Raw genomic sequence first — 15,829 nt, forward strand, 5'->3', positions numbered from 1 at the left:
ACATTAGAAATGTTAGTCTTTATGTTGTACTGATGAGTTTATTTGTTTGGTAGAGCTTCCATTACAAAATACTACAACCTGGGTGGCTTAAACAACAGAAATTCATGGCCTCTGTTTTGGAGGCTGGAAGTCCAAGATACAGATGTTGACAGGGTTGTTTCCTTTTGAAGACTGCGAGGAAGAATTTGTTCTATGCCTCTCTCCCAGGTTCTGGTGGTTTTCTAGCAATTCTTGTTTTTCCTTGGCTTGTAGATGCAGTGTCTGTTTTCATCTTTACGTGGTATTCTCCCTTTTGTAAGCACAGTCATATTGGATGACGGTCCCGGTCTTTTCTAGTATGACCTCATCCTAAGTAATTGTATCTATAACTACCCAATTTCCAAATCAGGTCATATTCTGAGGTACTGGGGGTAAAGTCTTCAACATATGAATTTTAGAGGGGCACAATTCAACCTAGAATGGTGGGGGAATGTTGAGGCTTAAGAGAGGGTCATAGTAGAGGTTCTTGAACAGAATTGCCTGTCAGCAAGAGTGATCTGGCAGCTATGTGTGAATTGGCCTTTGAAAGCCTAGTCTTTCCTTCCCCCTTTGCTCTAATATCCAAATATACACACATACTGTAACCAAACAGCATCTACAGTCACCACACATTTTCATCTATCTCTGCCCTTGCCTTTGCTATTCCCACTCCTGGAATTTGTTTACCCCATTATGACTAACTCCTATTCTTCTTTCAATACTTATCTCAAATGTTTTACTCATGTCCATAATAATATATAGATATATCTATATATTAGATAAGAAGCCTTCCCTAAACATGCTACTCCCCTTCTGAATGATGTTCATAATCCCATTGTCATGACCATTAAAAAAAAGTAACATCATGTGTTATCACATGTATACTACTTTTTTATGAAACCACGACACACTTTAGGTTGCATACAGTGTCTAACTTGTCTCAGATCTCTTACAACTAGCTCAGGGGCTCAGTGTCTGGTGTTAAATAAAAAGACTAGAAGTAAGGATGCAGCTAATTCCACCTGTTCTTCAAGGCTTATTCTTAGATTCTTAGTGTTTATGATTATAAAAACAAAAAACAAAAAAACAAAACAAACAAAAAACCCATCTACATTGTGCTTGTATGCCTGGCAGAGGTTTTTTTTTTGTTTGTTTTTTTACTTTTACAAACTGTTTATTTTCCGTCAACCTTATTTCCATTTTGTTTGCCTTTGTGGAAGAGCAGCTTAAGACCACTCAGTGGTTGTTCCTACCCATTCAGTGGCCTGAGCAGTGGGAGCTGCAGACCAGTCTTCAGTGGCCGGCTGGGCGCTCCAGTCTTCAGTAGGGAACTGCTGAATAGGCACAGAGGGCACCTGCACGCCTTCAGACCAGTCTGCAACTTCAGGCTGAGTAGCTGTGAACTCAGGAGCTGGAGCCGTCCATTCACCCTGGAATTCTTCCTTGGTCACAGCCTTTTCAGCAGCAGCCTGCTCTTCCTTTTCAATCTCTTCAGGATCCCTGTAGAAGTAGAGATCAGGCATGACCTCCCATGGGTGTTCACGGGAAATGGTGCCACGCATGCGCAGAACTTCTCTGGCCAGCATCCACCACATCAGACCCACTGAGTGAGCTCCCTTGTTGTTGCAAGGGATGGCAATGTCCACATAGCGCAGAGGAGAGTCTGTGTTACACAGAGCAATGGTAGGCAGGTTAACATAAGACGCCTCTGTAAGAGGCTGGTGGTCAGCCCTGGGATCAGTAACCACCAGCAGTCTTGGCTCTCGGAAGGCTGCCTGGATCTGGTTAGTGAATGTTCCAGGAGTGAAGCGGCCGGCAATGGGAGTGGCTCCAGTTGCAGCAGCAAATTTCAGCACAGCTCGCTGGCCAGTATTCCTGGACGATATGACACTAACATCAGCTGGGTTTTCAGTGGCAACAATGGCACGAGCTGCCAGCAGAAGCTTCTCCCAGGTTCTCTTCAGATTTATGATGTAGATACCATCACTTTTCCTTTTGTAGATGTACTGTTCCATCTGGAAGTCAAGGTTGGTGCCACCTAAATGGGTTCCTGCTGCAAGGAATTTGAGGACATCCTCCTCCTTCATTTGCAGGACATCAAGGGCTCCGGACATTGTGAAAGTTTCCCGTTAAGTTACGATGGGAACGCAAAACAACGCCGTATGGACCCTTCCCTGGGTAGCGCGGAAAAAGCTGCCTGGCAGAGTTTTAAGTGCTTAATATACATTAACTCATTTAATCTTCAGAAACCATGGTGACTTGGGTACTACTATTGCCCCATTTTATAGATGATGACTCTGAGGCACAGAGAGACTCAGACTCAGACTCTTGCCTGGAATTACATAGCAATGTAGTGACTGATGCTATAATCTCCTCCTTAACCACTTGTCACACTGCTTCTCAAGAACATTTGCCCTCTTTGTCACAGGCCTTCATTCTGAAGCCATGTCTACTTCTGCCCTAATTGGATACATGATTTTGAGCAAGTTATTTAACTTCTCTATACTTAATTTTTTCAATTTTGAAATGAAAATAATGATAGTACATCCTCATAGAATTAATATGTGTAAAGCATTTTTAAAAGTGCCCAGAATTGAGTAAGCACACCACACACACACACACACACACACACACACACACAACATTGAATAACTGAGAATTTATTGTACACTATGTAGCTAATTGAAGCCATACTGCCTCCTGCTGATGATTAATAGTGTCTGGCTTCTGAAGAAGGATGGTATTGGCAGATTTTTTTTTTCCTTTTTATGAAGGATGGAACTGGGCTGTCACTTTCTATGAAAATGAGAAAGAGGAGGTCAGAGGTGTTTTTGATAGCAACACAATGGACCTTTATAAGGCTTAAAAAAACATAGCAGTGTTAGGAGTCTGAGAATCTGGACTTCCACTGGCTTATAGCAGTATCTTGGCCTCTCCGCTCTGCTTGTAAGGGGCAATGGAAAGGCACTAGGGGAAGTAGGAAGAAAATTTTAGAAAATATTTCAGAAAATACAACCTTGAAAGGAAATGAAAAAATCAGAATTCTGCACAGTAAGAAAATCCTGTTCACTGAGCCGGTTGAACAGTTATCAACAATTCTTTAGAAAATTCTAGCAGTTTACATGTGGAGTCAGTTGCTTTCTAATTGCTACAGCAGGCTACCACTGGGAAGAACAAAGGAAATATTTAGCACGTCGTAAATTCTTCTGCAGCCCTGTGGAGTGACTGGAGTTCAGATTACACATTTATAACTAGCATTTGAGAGCAATTTCTACTTCACTTTTGAGAAAGCTGTTGGGGAAGCAGTTCAGCACTGTTCTTCCTATGACTGTAGAGAAATACAGACCGAGGATTTAAATTTAATAATCCAGTTCATTTGTGTCAGGATTTAATGAAGCTTGAAAAGTTGTAACAAGGAAATCCATCTTCTCCTCTAGAGTTTGCTTTTTCGTGGGGAAGTAGGTTTTTCAGCGAGTGGGAAAGTGTACCTCAGATACACTGGTGGGGTGCCTTGACTCACCCCAACCTGGACAGTGGTCTTCTCATAGGCCAAGATCGAGACATTCTGAAGAATAGGCAGGACCTAAAAATAGATTCAGCTCACACGGCCAAGGAGAACAGACAAGCAAGAGAGCAGTAAACATGTTTCATGTCACCAAGGATGCAATGAAGGAGTTGCACCACATCACTAGGGAAGAAACCATCACAGTCCAGTCAGGGCACCAAGAAGCCACTTGGATATGAAAAGTCAGAGGTCAGCCTGACTCTTAAGATGGCTCTTGAAGCTGTTATATTTGTGTTATGATTGATGAATGAGTAGGTCTGCAGGGCCTGATTTATTTTTGAGTTTGGGAAAGATGATTCAATTCTCTACAGATTTTAAGGGGCACATTTGCTTAGCAAATAGAAACACATTGTGGAATAATTGGCTGATAGTTTATGATTTATGAGTTGTCTCTGGCTTTAGGTCCTTGGGCTGGACACAGTCATAAGGATGACCTTGTCATTCTTTACCTTAATGATTGGTAAAATATGGGAGGTCATTTCTCCCCATGATATTAAATTAATGTCTTACTCCAAGCCTGAGGGAGAAGAGGCTAAGTTTCGAGTCTTTCCAATAAATGAAAAATGAATGCTTTTCTGAACTTAACGGTAACCAAATTTCTCCTCCTGCTGCTAAAATAATTGATAATCTTCTCACTAGTTTGCCCAAACTTTTAATTGTGTATTGGCTAATATTTGGAGAAAATTTCCAAGGGTGGGGGAAGAAGAAGAAGAAGAAAGAAAGAAAAAAATCTAGTTGGGTTTCCTACTTCCTCAGACTAGCTCCAACATAAAATCTCTATAGACATAAACTACAGAACAAATCCTGTCTCTCTTTCTGAATCAACATAAACTGTTTCCTCACTATTTTCTCTCTGACCAAATTTAGGATTGCAGTGTCTTTCTATTTTAAAAGTAAAACAGTTAATTCCCACTTTAGGCTTTGGTTTTGCTACACAAGTAGATAATATGATTAAAGTGAAAAAAGCAGTCATTTAGTTGTAACATTTGTCAAATTAATAATTACGTATCTCTTCCAACATCACATAATTTTATGCAACTATTGGCTGACAATCCTGAATTTCTCTGTTAGGTTGTATACATCATCTATACCTCAAAAGGGAAAAAATAATCTCTAGCTACTCAGCATATATTCTAAATATAATCTGGTTAGATAGTAACCAGTTTTGTTCCATTTTGTTTTGTTTTTTTTCTTAATCTAGCATGATTAAAAAAGGTGCTAAAGGCAGGGTGCCTGGGTGGCTCAGTCTGTTAACTGTCTTCCTTTGGCTCAGGTCATGATCCCAGAGACCTGGGATCAAGTTCCACATCGTGCTCCCTGCTCACAGGGGAACCTGTTTCTCCCTCTACCTGCCACTCCCCCTACTTGTGCTATCTTACTCTCTCTCTGTCTCTAACAAATGAATAAATAAAATCTTAAAAAAAGGTGCTAAAGGAAAACGAAAAATGGCTTAAAACCATAAAACATCTGATTTGTCCTCAGCATCAGTATGATGCCCACATAAATTGCAAGAATTTATATCATGTATATTCTGTTCTTTGACAACAGAAACAAGACTAACCATACCTATATTAAAAAGTATATATGTTTTAAATATATTTTTATATATTTGAAAAAAGTGAATAGAAAAAGGGTGACTTGTATGAAGTAAGGAATCAAATGAAAATATTAGCTAAAACCTTGTGAGAATTATTTATGAATGTACACTGTCAATTGATTCTCACAACAAATTAAAATCTCTACACAATCAAAAAGTTTCTAAGCTCCAGCCAGTGATTTTCTTATTTCAAGCAACATTTGATACAAATAAAATCCAGTACAGCCATTCCCTTGGATTTCATTTTGATGGGATTTATTCTCTGTTCACTAATATAAATGTTGGTCAACAACTGATGTCTTTGGAAATTTTAGTGAATAATTAACCGGTTCATTGTTATTTTTAACCACAGATTCTCACTGACATTTTAGTAACTTACACAAATGCAAGTATTTAAAAAAAAGAAAAAAAAAAGCAAGCATGAGGTAAGAAGAACCCTAATGAACATAATTCTAAGAGGGAATCTTTTATTGTTGTGAAGCTTATAAAATTGAAGGTCTCATGTTTTAAGAAGATGAAAAAGGAATTCTTTCTCTGCTGTGGAATAAATGGACTATCTCACCCATGAATAATGATTAACGTTCTTTCACTCAGAGAAAAGGCTTGTAGGTGTTCACACCTGCAGCATTCATGAATTATAGGCCCCATTGCCTTGAAAGAAACTTAATAATCACTATTCACAGGTGAAGTGTGCTTCAGTTGGATATAAAAAGTTGAGATAAAACCAGTCAGCTTTGTTTCCAGCGCGGTTACTTTCCCAGCATTCCATCCCCTCCGGTCACTGCAAAAATACTTGAGCAGCTTTAAAATTATCCAAAGGTGGTGTTGTAAATACCTTTTCTTCTCAGCTTAGTTCTGTGTTTATCAGAGATTCAGAGGTGGTTTTAAAGGTCAGAAAAACAAGCCGCCTGCAAACTTGGATTCAAACCCAAGTAATAAGGCCGGCATTTTTACAACTGGACTCTTCTCCATGCCATCCGGGTCTGAACTGAATGTTTCCGCATTCTGAGCCCTAACCTGCAGACGCTGCCATATAAATATGAATACAAATGTAAACATATGGATCCACTTAAGTAAAAGTTTAAATATATAGTTTTATGTACAAGACTGAGTATAAATTTAAATATAAATGTAAGCAAATGTAAATAAAAATAGACACACACATGTAATTTTCCAATATGGTAGGAAGGTTTTTGATTCTTTCCCTTGTCATTTTAATTCAATAAAATGTTTATGGCATTTTTCCTTTTCTGCTTAAAGGCAGTGAATTGCCACTTTTATATTGCTGGTTCACATGTTTTCTTGGTTCATAGGGTGTTTTTAAAAATATTGAACCACAGGGGCACCTTAGTAGTACAATCATTAAGCCTCTGACTCTTGGTTGCTGTTCAGGTCATGATCTCAGGGTCCTGAGATCAAGCCCCAGCATGCGCGTCATGGAATCTGGTTGAGTTTCTCTCTCCCTCTCCCCCATCCTTCTCCCATTCCCCATCTCTCTCTTTCTCTAAAGTACATAAATAAATCTTATTTAAAAAAATCTATGGAAACTTAACTTAAAACATGACCTATTTCACATTAAAAGTATCTAAATTTGTCAATTACTTGAAAAGTTTCAAGCTCTTGCAACACTGTACCTCCATTCCCTCATAGTCCAAACTGGCAGGTACTGAACACTGGGTCAGCATGCAGACCTGACTTATACCTGACTCAGTTACTGTTTCCTCCTGCACCTTGACTGCACAATCCTAGCATGACTAAACTGTCATTCTTTTATCAGCCCTCCTGTCTCTTCACGAAGTTAGCTTCTTACTCGTCCCACCAACCAACACTGCTCCTGCATCTGACCTTGCGAGTACTTGGGTCTTTGGGTGGAAAGTGGAGTTAACTACGCATTCTCTGCCTTTGAATCCTAGGCAAGCCTTTCATGAAACACTGGGGCTGCAATGCTACGTTCCAGATTACAATTTAACAGGAGACAAAGAAATACATGTTAAACAGATAAGTAAAACTTGCAAGTGTGATGATTCAGGTGCCCGTGGGGGAATCAGAGCCTGCCGGGGAATGTTCCCTGATCTAGGTGGAATGGATGCAGAAGGTGTGGCCGGGTTGAGGGGAGAAAGGGCATTTCTCAGATCTGGGCAGAGAAGGCTTTTCTCATGGACTTTAGAGATTACCAAGAAGTTAGGGCAGCCAAAGGTTGGGTGGGGGACAGTATGGGATAAGCCACTCATTTGGTCTTTTTCCTCCTGTGTCTTGCCTTTATTTATAACTACTCTTAACTTCCACTTGACTTTCTCTAGCTCTGAATTCAGCATTACATCTAATGTTACAATTCTTTTATAAACATGGCTCACAAACAAACTTCATCACTGTAAGCCATATATTTTCCAAATATATATTCATCTCCCTCTCAGAAATAATCCTTCGATTTTCATCCATGACTAAATCTGAGGCTATTTGATAAAACAAATGAGAAAAAAACATACTAAGACTTCAATAAAACGGGAGCCCATTATACATACATACAGAAACCTTACATAGAAACATTGTATGTTAGGAGCTAATACTATTAGCCACTGTTGAAATGAACAAAACAATCCTCAGCCACCAAAATGAAGCAGGGACTTTTCTTTTCAAGTGTTGAGAAAAAGTTTTAATATTTGGTCAGATCCAAGATTTTGGTTTGATAGAACCAAATCATTCATTAGTATTTCAAGTTTTAAAACTCCAATGAATTACACTCATGATTATAAAAAAAAACAGGGATACATAGAAAATAAAAGCAGGAAAATGTTCTGATTTAACCACAGGGCCTAGAATGTTTTCATAAATAGCCATCTGTAAAATGAAATTTTGGTTCCTGATTTAAAATCAAACATTTCTTTTAATTAAGTGGCGTTCTTGTGGGCTTTGGCACGTGTTAAAGGGTACAGATGATTGTCTCACATAAGAGAAATGTAAATGTGGTAAAGAATGAAAAATGTTACCAGGATGTGTTGTTAGGGGACACTATCTTTTCTTTGAAAAGAGTCATACTCGAGTCAGGAAGCACAATCAAAAGTGTTTCAGACTTTTTGCGCATCCGCTCCATTTCAGTGAAATCATGTCAGTCATCAGAAGACATTTCAAGTGTGATCCCTGCAGTAACAGTGAACCAGGTAAGTTCAAGTTGGCAGTTCTCGGAGTCACTCAGCCTTCGACGTATTACCAGTTCTAGTTGCTTTGTTAGCTGAAGCAGTGGGCCTGCCAGGTTTTTTTCTTCCAAAAGCTTATAAAATTCATAGTTAAGAAAGGTCTATGAAAACTTAAAAACAAAGGAGATGGATTCAAAAGCAGCTGCTCATACAGTTTGATCGCAGCATTTCACTGCAAGTCACGGTGTCTTCGTAGCGGCTTCATACTTAAAAGATTTTGAAAGTTGATTGATTGTTCCCAAACTGCTACATAGTTTTATTTGATTAACCGCGTATATTTTTTTTGCCAATATGTCTGGCTACCTATTTAAAGTTAGTGCGTTGCTGGCAGTATTAGAAAAACAGATTTTAAGGACTGGAATCAGATTTGGCAGGAAAGGATTCTGTTCCAAACTCAGAGGTGATCTTAAAATTTCATTTGACATAAAAAGAAAAACCTTTGCAGTCAAAAACAAAAGGCTGTACTTGCACTGAAAAAAGCGTTTTGGCTGCCAAACATGTTTATTTCCTTTGTTTTCACTCTATCACTGGTCCCCTTGAAGAATGGCCTTCAAGTGATATTATTTAAAAATATAAGAGTGCACACACATTTAATCAAGATCTTTATTTAGATGTGAAGTAAAATCGTACTCCTTTCAAGTAAAAAAAAAACAAAACACAGACATATTTTCAGAAGTTCATTGCAATAAAAGAATCTTTTGTCCTTCCTCTTGGCATTTTAAGGTTTTAACGAGTTGTTTATATATCTCAATGGCTTGAAAAGACAGATGTATTTTATGTAATCTTCCATGTAAGCTTTTTTCATTTCCCTTATAAATTACTTTTCCATATTTTAAAATGTAGTTATGTTTTCGGGGAAAAATGGCCAAAAAATATGAGCCGTTATTTGTTGGCCACCATGAACCTTTAGATAAAGTAGGTATAAATCACAGTAAGCAATAAAATTCCATCTTAAAAATAAACCACAACTTTATTGAAGAACTATCTATTAAAACTGTGTTGTCTCATTTTCGTTTTACCTGAACATTAACGTATGAGTTTCATTTGAGAGCCAACAGTTAACAACCCATGTTTCATACTCTAATTAACATAAAAGAGATCTGTTTCAATTAAAGAAAGCAAACTTCCTAAAGATTCAGTGATGAACGGCTTTTATATTCTGTGAGCTATGGTCATAAATTACATATAACACACTGTGGGGGAAACAAGGAGTACAGAACAAAGATGCCAACCCCTGAAATACATAATTGAGCAATAATAATTTAAGTACACATGTCAGCTTGTGTGTGTAGCAAATTCAACCCACAGAAGCACAGACCTAACGAAATGGTTTCTTGCTTTGTAATCTCCATAAACCTTTCCTGCTGCTTTTAACTCTTATAGGTTTGAATACAAATCATATGTAAACCTTAACTTCATCTGGAGCTGGAGTCCAGAAGACAAACAGAAACAAAACAACTTCTGCAATGGGTTACAGGGACTAACAAACGCGTGCTTTGAAGGATGATGAAAAAGCTCTCGGAGTTAAAGGGGCATAGTTGAGTGGATTGCTGCGGTGGGTAATGAGATTCCTCTGGTTCAGAAGTACCTGATTGTAATGAAATAATCCAGCCCAATGTTTGCAATTAAGGTAATGTAAATTCTATTATTTGTGGGATATATTAAAAAGGCAATGTGAGAGCTCCCCCTATTGACTCACAATAATGCACAATGTTCCCTGAAATACACTTCCAAACATTCACCATCAATATAAAATTTCAGATGTTTAAGTGATATCAAAAATCATCGAATTTGACTACCTAATTTTATGCTCGTAGGTACTAACACCTAATGACCTTTACTGTGATGAAATAAATTAACTGCAGAGTTGGGACTGGAACCCAGAGCCTCTGTCTCTAAGCCCCATTTTCTCTTCACTAAGGCATGGTGTCCGGCAGGTGATACAATTCGAAAGTGAGGAAGAACTAGAGAGACCCAAGGGATCTAACTCCAACTTCCTCTGATCAAGGAAGACCCACAGAAACTAAGAGATCTGTGTGGATCACACAACTTCTTACTAATAAATTCTTACTAACAAATTCTTTCTAATAGAATGAAATCCTAGTTATACGCTCTATTATTTCTACTCTGACAGAGTGTTCTGTGTTGTTTTGGGCTGCAAATCTTTTTTTCTTTTGCAATTTAAAAATAATTGTTTCAAAATATATATTTGTCTTCAAAAAATAGAAATTTAGGTTTCTGGAAGACACGAAGACATTCACTTTTTGGTGATACATATTTTCTGTGAATTAACTAGAACATGTATATTAATATGGTTATATATACTTTCATGTCTCCTACTCAAAATATTTATAAGATGACATGTGCAACTGTGCAAAATGGTAAACTATTCTTTTTTTTTTTTAGATTTTTACTTGACAGATAGAGATCACAAGTAGGCAGAGAGGCAGGCAGAGAGGCAGGCAGAGGGAGAGGAGGAAGCAGGTCCCCTGCTGAGCAGAGGGCCCGATGTGGGCCTCAATGCGGGGCTCGATCCTAGGACCCTGGGATCATTACCTGAGCTGAAGGCAGAGGCTTTAACCCACTGAGCCACCTAGGCGCCCCAAATGGTAAACTATTCTTAAATTGCAAAAAGAAAAAAAATGTTATTTCCCTAATTTTTTCTCTGGTGAAAATATTTGTGATTAATTGGCTAACCTTGATATTATTATTATTGTTCTGTAATTGGTGAGATACCGATGAGATGTTGATCCATTTATGGCATGAGCAGAGTTTCCCGACAACCCACCCCCAAACCTGAAGATATGTGGAGATAGATTTGTAAATTGCACTCTGTTAACGCCTAGAGGACAAGGGTTGGGTTTTAAACATCTATTTTTATGCCTCTGTCTTTTCAGTGAACACAGTTGGAATGAAGGCAGGGATTTGAATAAAAGCTTTTGATTCACCATTGCTTGAAGCGGCTTCTACTGAAATGTGCTCAAGGGTGCTGGACTCTAGGGGGATGCTTTTCAGAATCCCACCACCCTAATGTTTTATTTGCTACATGTCACTTTCAAAATGCTGAGGTACAGGACTTGTTACCAAATTACTTTCTTTGTCCTAGAGGCTTAGCCTCTATGACGTTGTAACAGGGCATGTGAAGAGAAATTAAATGAAATACTGTTAAACTAGGTATTGTGCTTGGTGATCTGAAGCAAAATTTTGTGTTCTCAGATAATTTGGGACTAGAAGAGAATCACCTTCTCTCCTTGAAATGTTGACCCTGAGCCATGTAGTCTTCATATGTCTGTGATTGAAAATGTAAAGGTGACAGAAATGGAGCTCTTTGTTTATCAACAGGAAATTTTTACATGGCTTTCCCCCCCCCCCCCACCCCACAGAGTTTCCTGTGTATTTAAAATTGTTCAGCTATCTGTTACCTTTATGGATTTCCCCCCCAAATCCCACCCTACTCTGGCCTAATCTCCACCCTACCAGACAGAAACAGTCTCTAGAAGCTCAGTGCAGGCAAAGAAAATTTATATATTTTATCAAGTTTGAGAATCAGATTATTGTATTCCACTCAAATTAGAAATCAGGTAGTTATATATCGGTTCCCTTTTTAATTCTGCCTTTCAAAGAAAGTTAAGTAATGATGGTTAGAAAGTGCTTTTATTCACTTTCTCATAGACACAAATATTTTTTAACAGGTACATGGGATGTCTTCCAACCTTGATGAAAATGATGGAGGCAATGAAATATTACTTTTGCCTGCCACAGATCTAACATCTCCTTTAAGCTTGATATTTAATTTACTGCTTATGCTCTGCCTTTTATTTACCTGAACAAACGCTTTTGGAACAAACTTTTTTAGTCCACTATTTTGTGGACCTTGGGTACTTCAGTTACTGGTTTCAACTTCAGGATTTCTGCAACTCTACTTGGAATTTCAACTTGGAAGTTGAAAATATGTCATATTAAGGTAACTTTGATGATGGAACTCTTAGAATTAGGGAGAAAAAAAGAACTAATGGATGTTAGAACTTCTTAGTACCATGTTATGGTAAGAATGAACAATCTCTTAGGTGATCAAGAGGGTCAGGTCTGATGGCAGTTAGAGATGAAGGAGAAGCAAGGAAAAGAAGGTAGGTGCTGGTCAAAAATATAAGAAATAAAAAGGGGAAGGAGACTTCCATCAGTCATTTGCAAAGTTATCTGGTCTTCATTGGGAAAAGCAATTGGCTTAACCCGTATTTCTTCCCTGTAGCTACAGATATCCTTGTATGAGTGAGTATATGAGAGGGAGGACTTTGGTGGAGGGCACGCACCACAGCACCACAGGCACAATAAGAAGTTTGGCCACTGGGAAGTAAGTTCTTTCATGGGACCCCATGTCCTAATTCCCAAACTTCAAGATAATTGTATTTAACTTTCAGGGTGGTTGTAAGAATTAAACAAGATAAAGCACATAAAATAGCAAACAGGCAATACATTTTAACTATCATTTTCAGAAAAAATCAAACTAAGAATGAGGACAAGAAAAAGTTGAAGGACTGAGTAGGTTCTAAAAGAGAGTAAAGCACAATATAACAATGATGGTTTCAATTTAGAATACAGTGATGGTTTCAATTTAGATAACCATTTCTAAAATGCCTTAGAGTAGGAACTCAAAGGGAGAAGCTACATGATAGTTTTCATAAATTTTCAAAAGCACATTTGATAACATTTTACATTCATTTTGGATGAAAAATAAACTTTGATAAATTAGGATTAAAAAGATGCTTTAAATGTAGTTAAAATGTATAATTTATTGGTGAAATGAAGTACTGTCATTAATTTAGAAACATAACAGGCAGGGTTAATAGCTCTGATATTTTTCCAGATTTATTGAGATATAATTAACATTGTGTAAGTATAACATGGTATAAGTTTAAAGTATACAAGTGATGATCTGATACATTTTTTATATTGTGAAGTGATTACATAATAAAGTTAATTAACACATCTATCATCCCACATCTCACATTATTTAATACTACTCTTGAGGAGTTATTAATCCAGTTGGGCCAGATTATAAACTATTAAGAATAATTTGCCTATATATTATAGATATATAATTCTACATATATATAAAATTATGTTTACAAGGTATGTATGATACAAATCTGGAAAATCCAAGAGAGTCTACTGAAAAATTAGTTATGATTAAAAAAAAGAATGCCATTTTGTAAAAACTGAAGCATAGTTGACATACCCTATTATAAACTGATGTATAACGTAGGAATTCCACAATTATATACATTACAAAATGCTCACCATAAGGATAGCTATTGGTGACCAAAGTTATTAAATATGATATTGACTATATTCTTTATGCTATACCTTTCCTCCTTGAGAGTTCTTTATTGTATAACTGGAAGCCTGTTCCTCTGAATCCCCTTCCTCTATTTTGGCCACTTCTCCACCCCCTCTTCTGGCAATTGTTCTCTGTATTTGAGTCTGTTTCTGTTTTTCCTTTGTTTTGGCTCTTTAGATTCCACATATAAGTGAAATCGTATGGTATTTGTCTTTCTCTGCCTGACTTGTTTCACTTAGCATAATACTCTCTAGGTCTATCCATGTTGCCTTGAATGATGGATTTCATTCTTTTTATGGCTCAGTAATATTCCTTGTATACCTGTATCACAACTTCCTTATTCGTGTATCTATCCATGGACACTTAGGTTTTTGTTTCCATATCTTGGCTATTGTAAATAATGTTGCAGTAACATAGAGGTCTACATATCTTTTCACATTAGTGTTTTCATTTTCTTTGGGTAAATATCCAGAAGTGGAATTACTGGGTTGTATAGTATTCTATTTTTAATTTCTGGAGGAAACTCCACACTGTTTTTTGTCGTGGCTACACCACCTGATAATTAGTAATGTGGGTAATCTTTTCATGTGTCTATGGCTATCTGTATGTTTTCTTTGGGAAAATGTCTATTTAGGTCCTTTGCCCATATCAAATTAAATTATTTGTTTTTGATATTGAGTTGTAGAAGTTCTTTATATATTTTGAATACTAACTCCTTATTGGATATATCATTTGAAAATATCTTTGCCTATTTAGCAGGATTCCTTTTTGTTTTGTTGATGGTTTCCTTTCCCATGCAAAAGCTTTAGAATATGATGTAGTTGCAGTTGTTTATTTTTGGTTTTGATTCCCTTGCCCATGGGAGATAGATTCAGAAAAATATTGATAAGACTGATGTCCAAGAGTTTACTGCCTGTATTATCTTTTAGGAGTTTTATGGTTTTAGGCCTTATATTTAGGTCTGTAGTCCATTTTGAGTTTATTTTTGTGTATGGTGTAAGAAAGTGGTCCAGTTTCATTCTTGTGCATATAGCTGCACATTTATTGAAGAGACTGTCTTTTCCCTGCTATGTATTCTTGTCTGCTATGTCATAGATTAATTGACCATTTAAATGTGGGTTTACTTCTGGGCTCTCTCTTCTGTTCCACCATTATGTCTATTTTTGGACCAATACCATACTATTGATTACTGTAACTTTATAGTATAGTTTGAAATCTGGAATTGGGATATCTCCAGCTTTGTTCTTCTGTTTTTAAGATTTCTTTGGCTAGTCAGGTCTTTTGTGCTTCCATACAAATTTTTGTTTTATTTTTCCTAATTATGTGAACAATCCAATTGACATTTTGATAGGGTATGCAGTGAATATGTAGATTGTTTTGGATAATATAGACATTTCGACAATATTAATTCTTCTAATCCATGAGTGCGGTATATCTATTTATTTGTGACATCTTCAATTTCTTTCAACAATGTCTTATAGTTTTCAGAATACAGGTCTTTCCAACCAAAATCATAAAAATGAAATATTATAAAATGTATATTTCCATCTTTGGAAGATTAAACTAGCATTTAGGTAGCTTCCTGAAGAAATAACAAGGTCTAGTAAAAGTGATTCTAAATTGATTAATAGGTAAAAGTAACTGCACACCATACTTGAACCCCTTAGATCAGTTTAACTGGAAAATTGGCATATTATAAAAATGGAAAAAGGGACGCCTGGGTGGCTCAGTCGGTTAAGCCGCTGCCTTCGGCTCAGGTCATGATCCCGGTGTCCTGGGATCCAGTCCCACATTGGGCTCCTTGCTCAGCGGGGAGCCTGTTTCTCTCTCTGCCTCTGCCTGCTTGTGCTTTCTCTCTCTCTCTCTCTGACAAATAAATGAATAAAATATTTTTTTAAAAAATGGAAAAAATGAATCATAGATGAGAAAAAGGTATTCTCCCCTACTCTACCCTTTCAACTATTTCCCTATTCTTGATCCTAAACTTTGGGAAATATTTTCATTTCAGATAACCTCGTTATTTTTGTTTTGTTTTGTTTGTTTTTGTTTTCTTAAAAAACACATTCAACTCTGATTCATTGTATAGAGTTGGGGTATACAATGATAATACATGAATA

General features: G+C 37.1%; 1 protein-coding gene across 1 annotated transcript; it reads right to left on the reverse strand.

The window, feature by feature from the left end:
* Nucleotides 1-1,184: 1,184 nt before the first annotated feature.
* Nucleotides 1,185-2,211, reverse strand: LOC123941263 (40S ribosomal protein SA-like). Its single transcript, XM_046004213.1, has one exon. The coding sequence runs from the start codon at nucleotides 2,130-2,132 to the stop codon at nucleotides 1,245-1,247; it is 888 nt and encodes a 295-aa protein (XP_045860169.1). The 5' UTR covers nucleotides 2,133-2,211; the 3' UTR covers nucleotides 1,185-1,244.
* Between the last annotated feature and the right edge of the window lie 13,618 nt (nucleotides 2,212-15,829).

The sequence above is a fragment of the Meles meles genome, chromosome 5, assembly GCF_922984935.1.
Source record: "Meles meles chromosome 5, mMelMel3.1 paternal haplotype, whole genome shotgun sequence".
NCBI lineage: Eukaryota > Metazoa > Chordata > Mammalia > Carnivora > Mustelidae > Meles > Meles meles.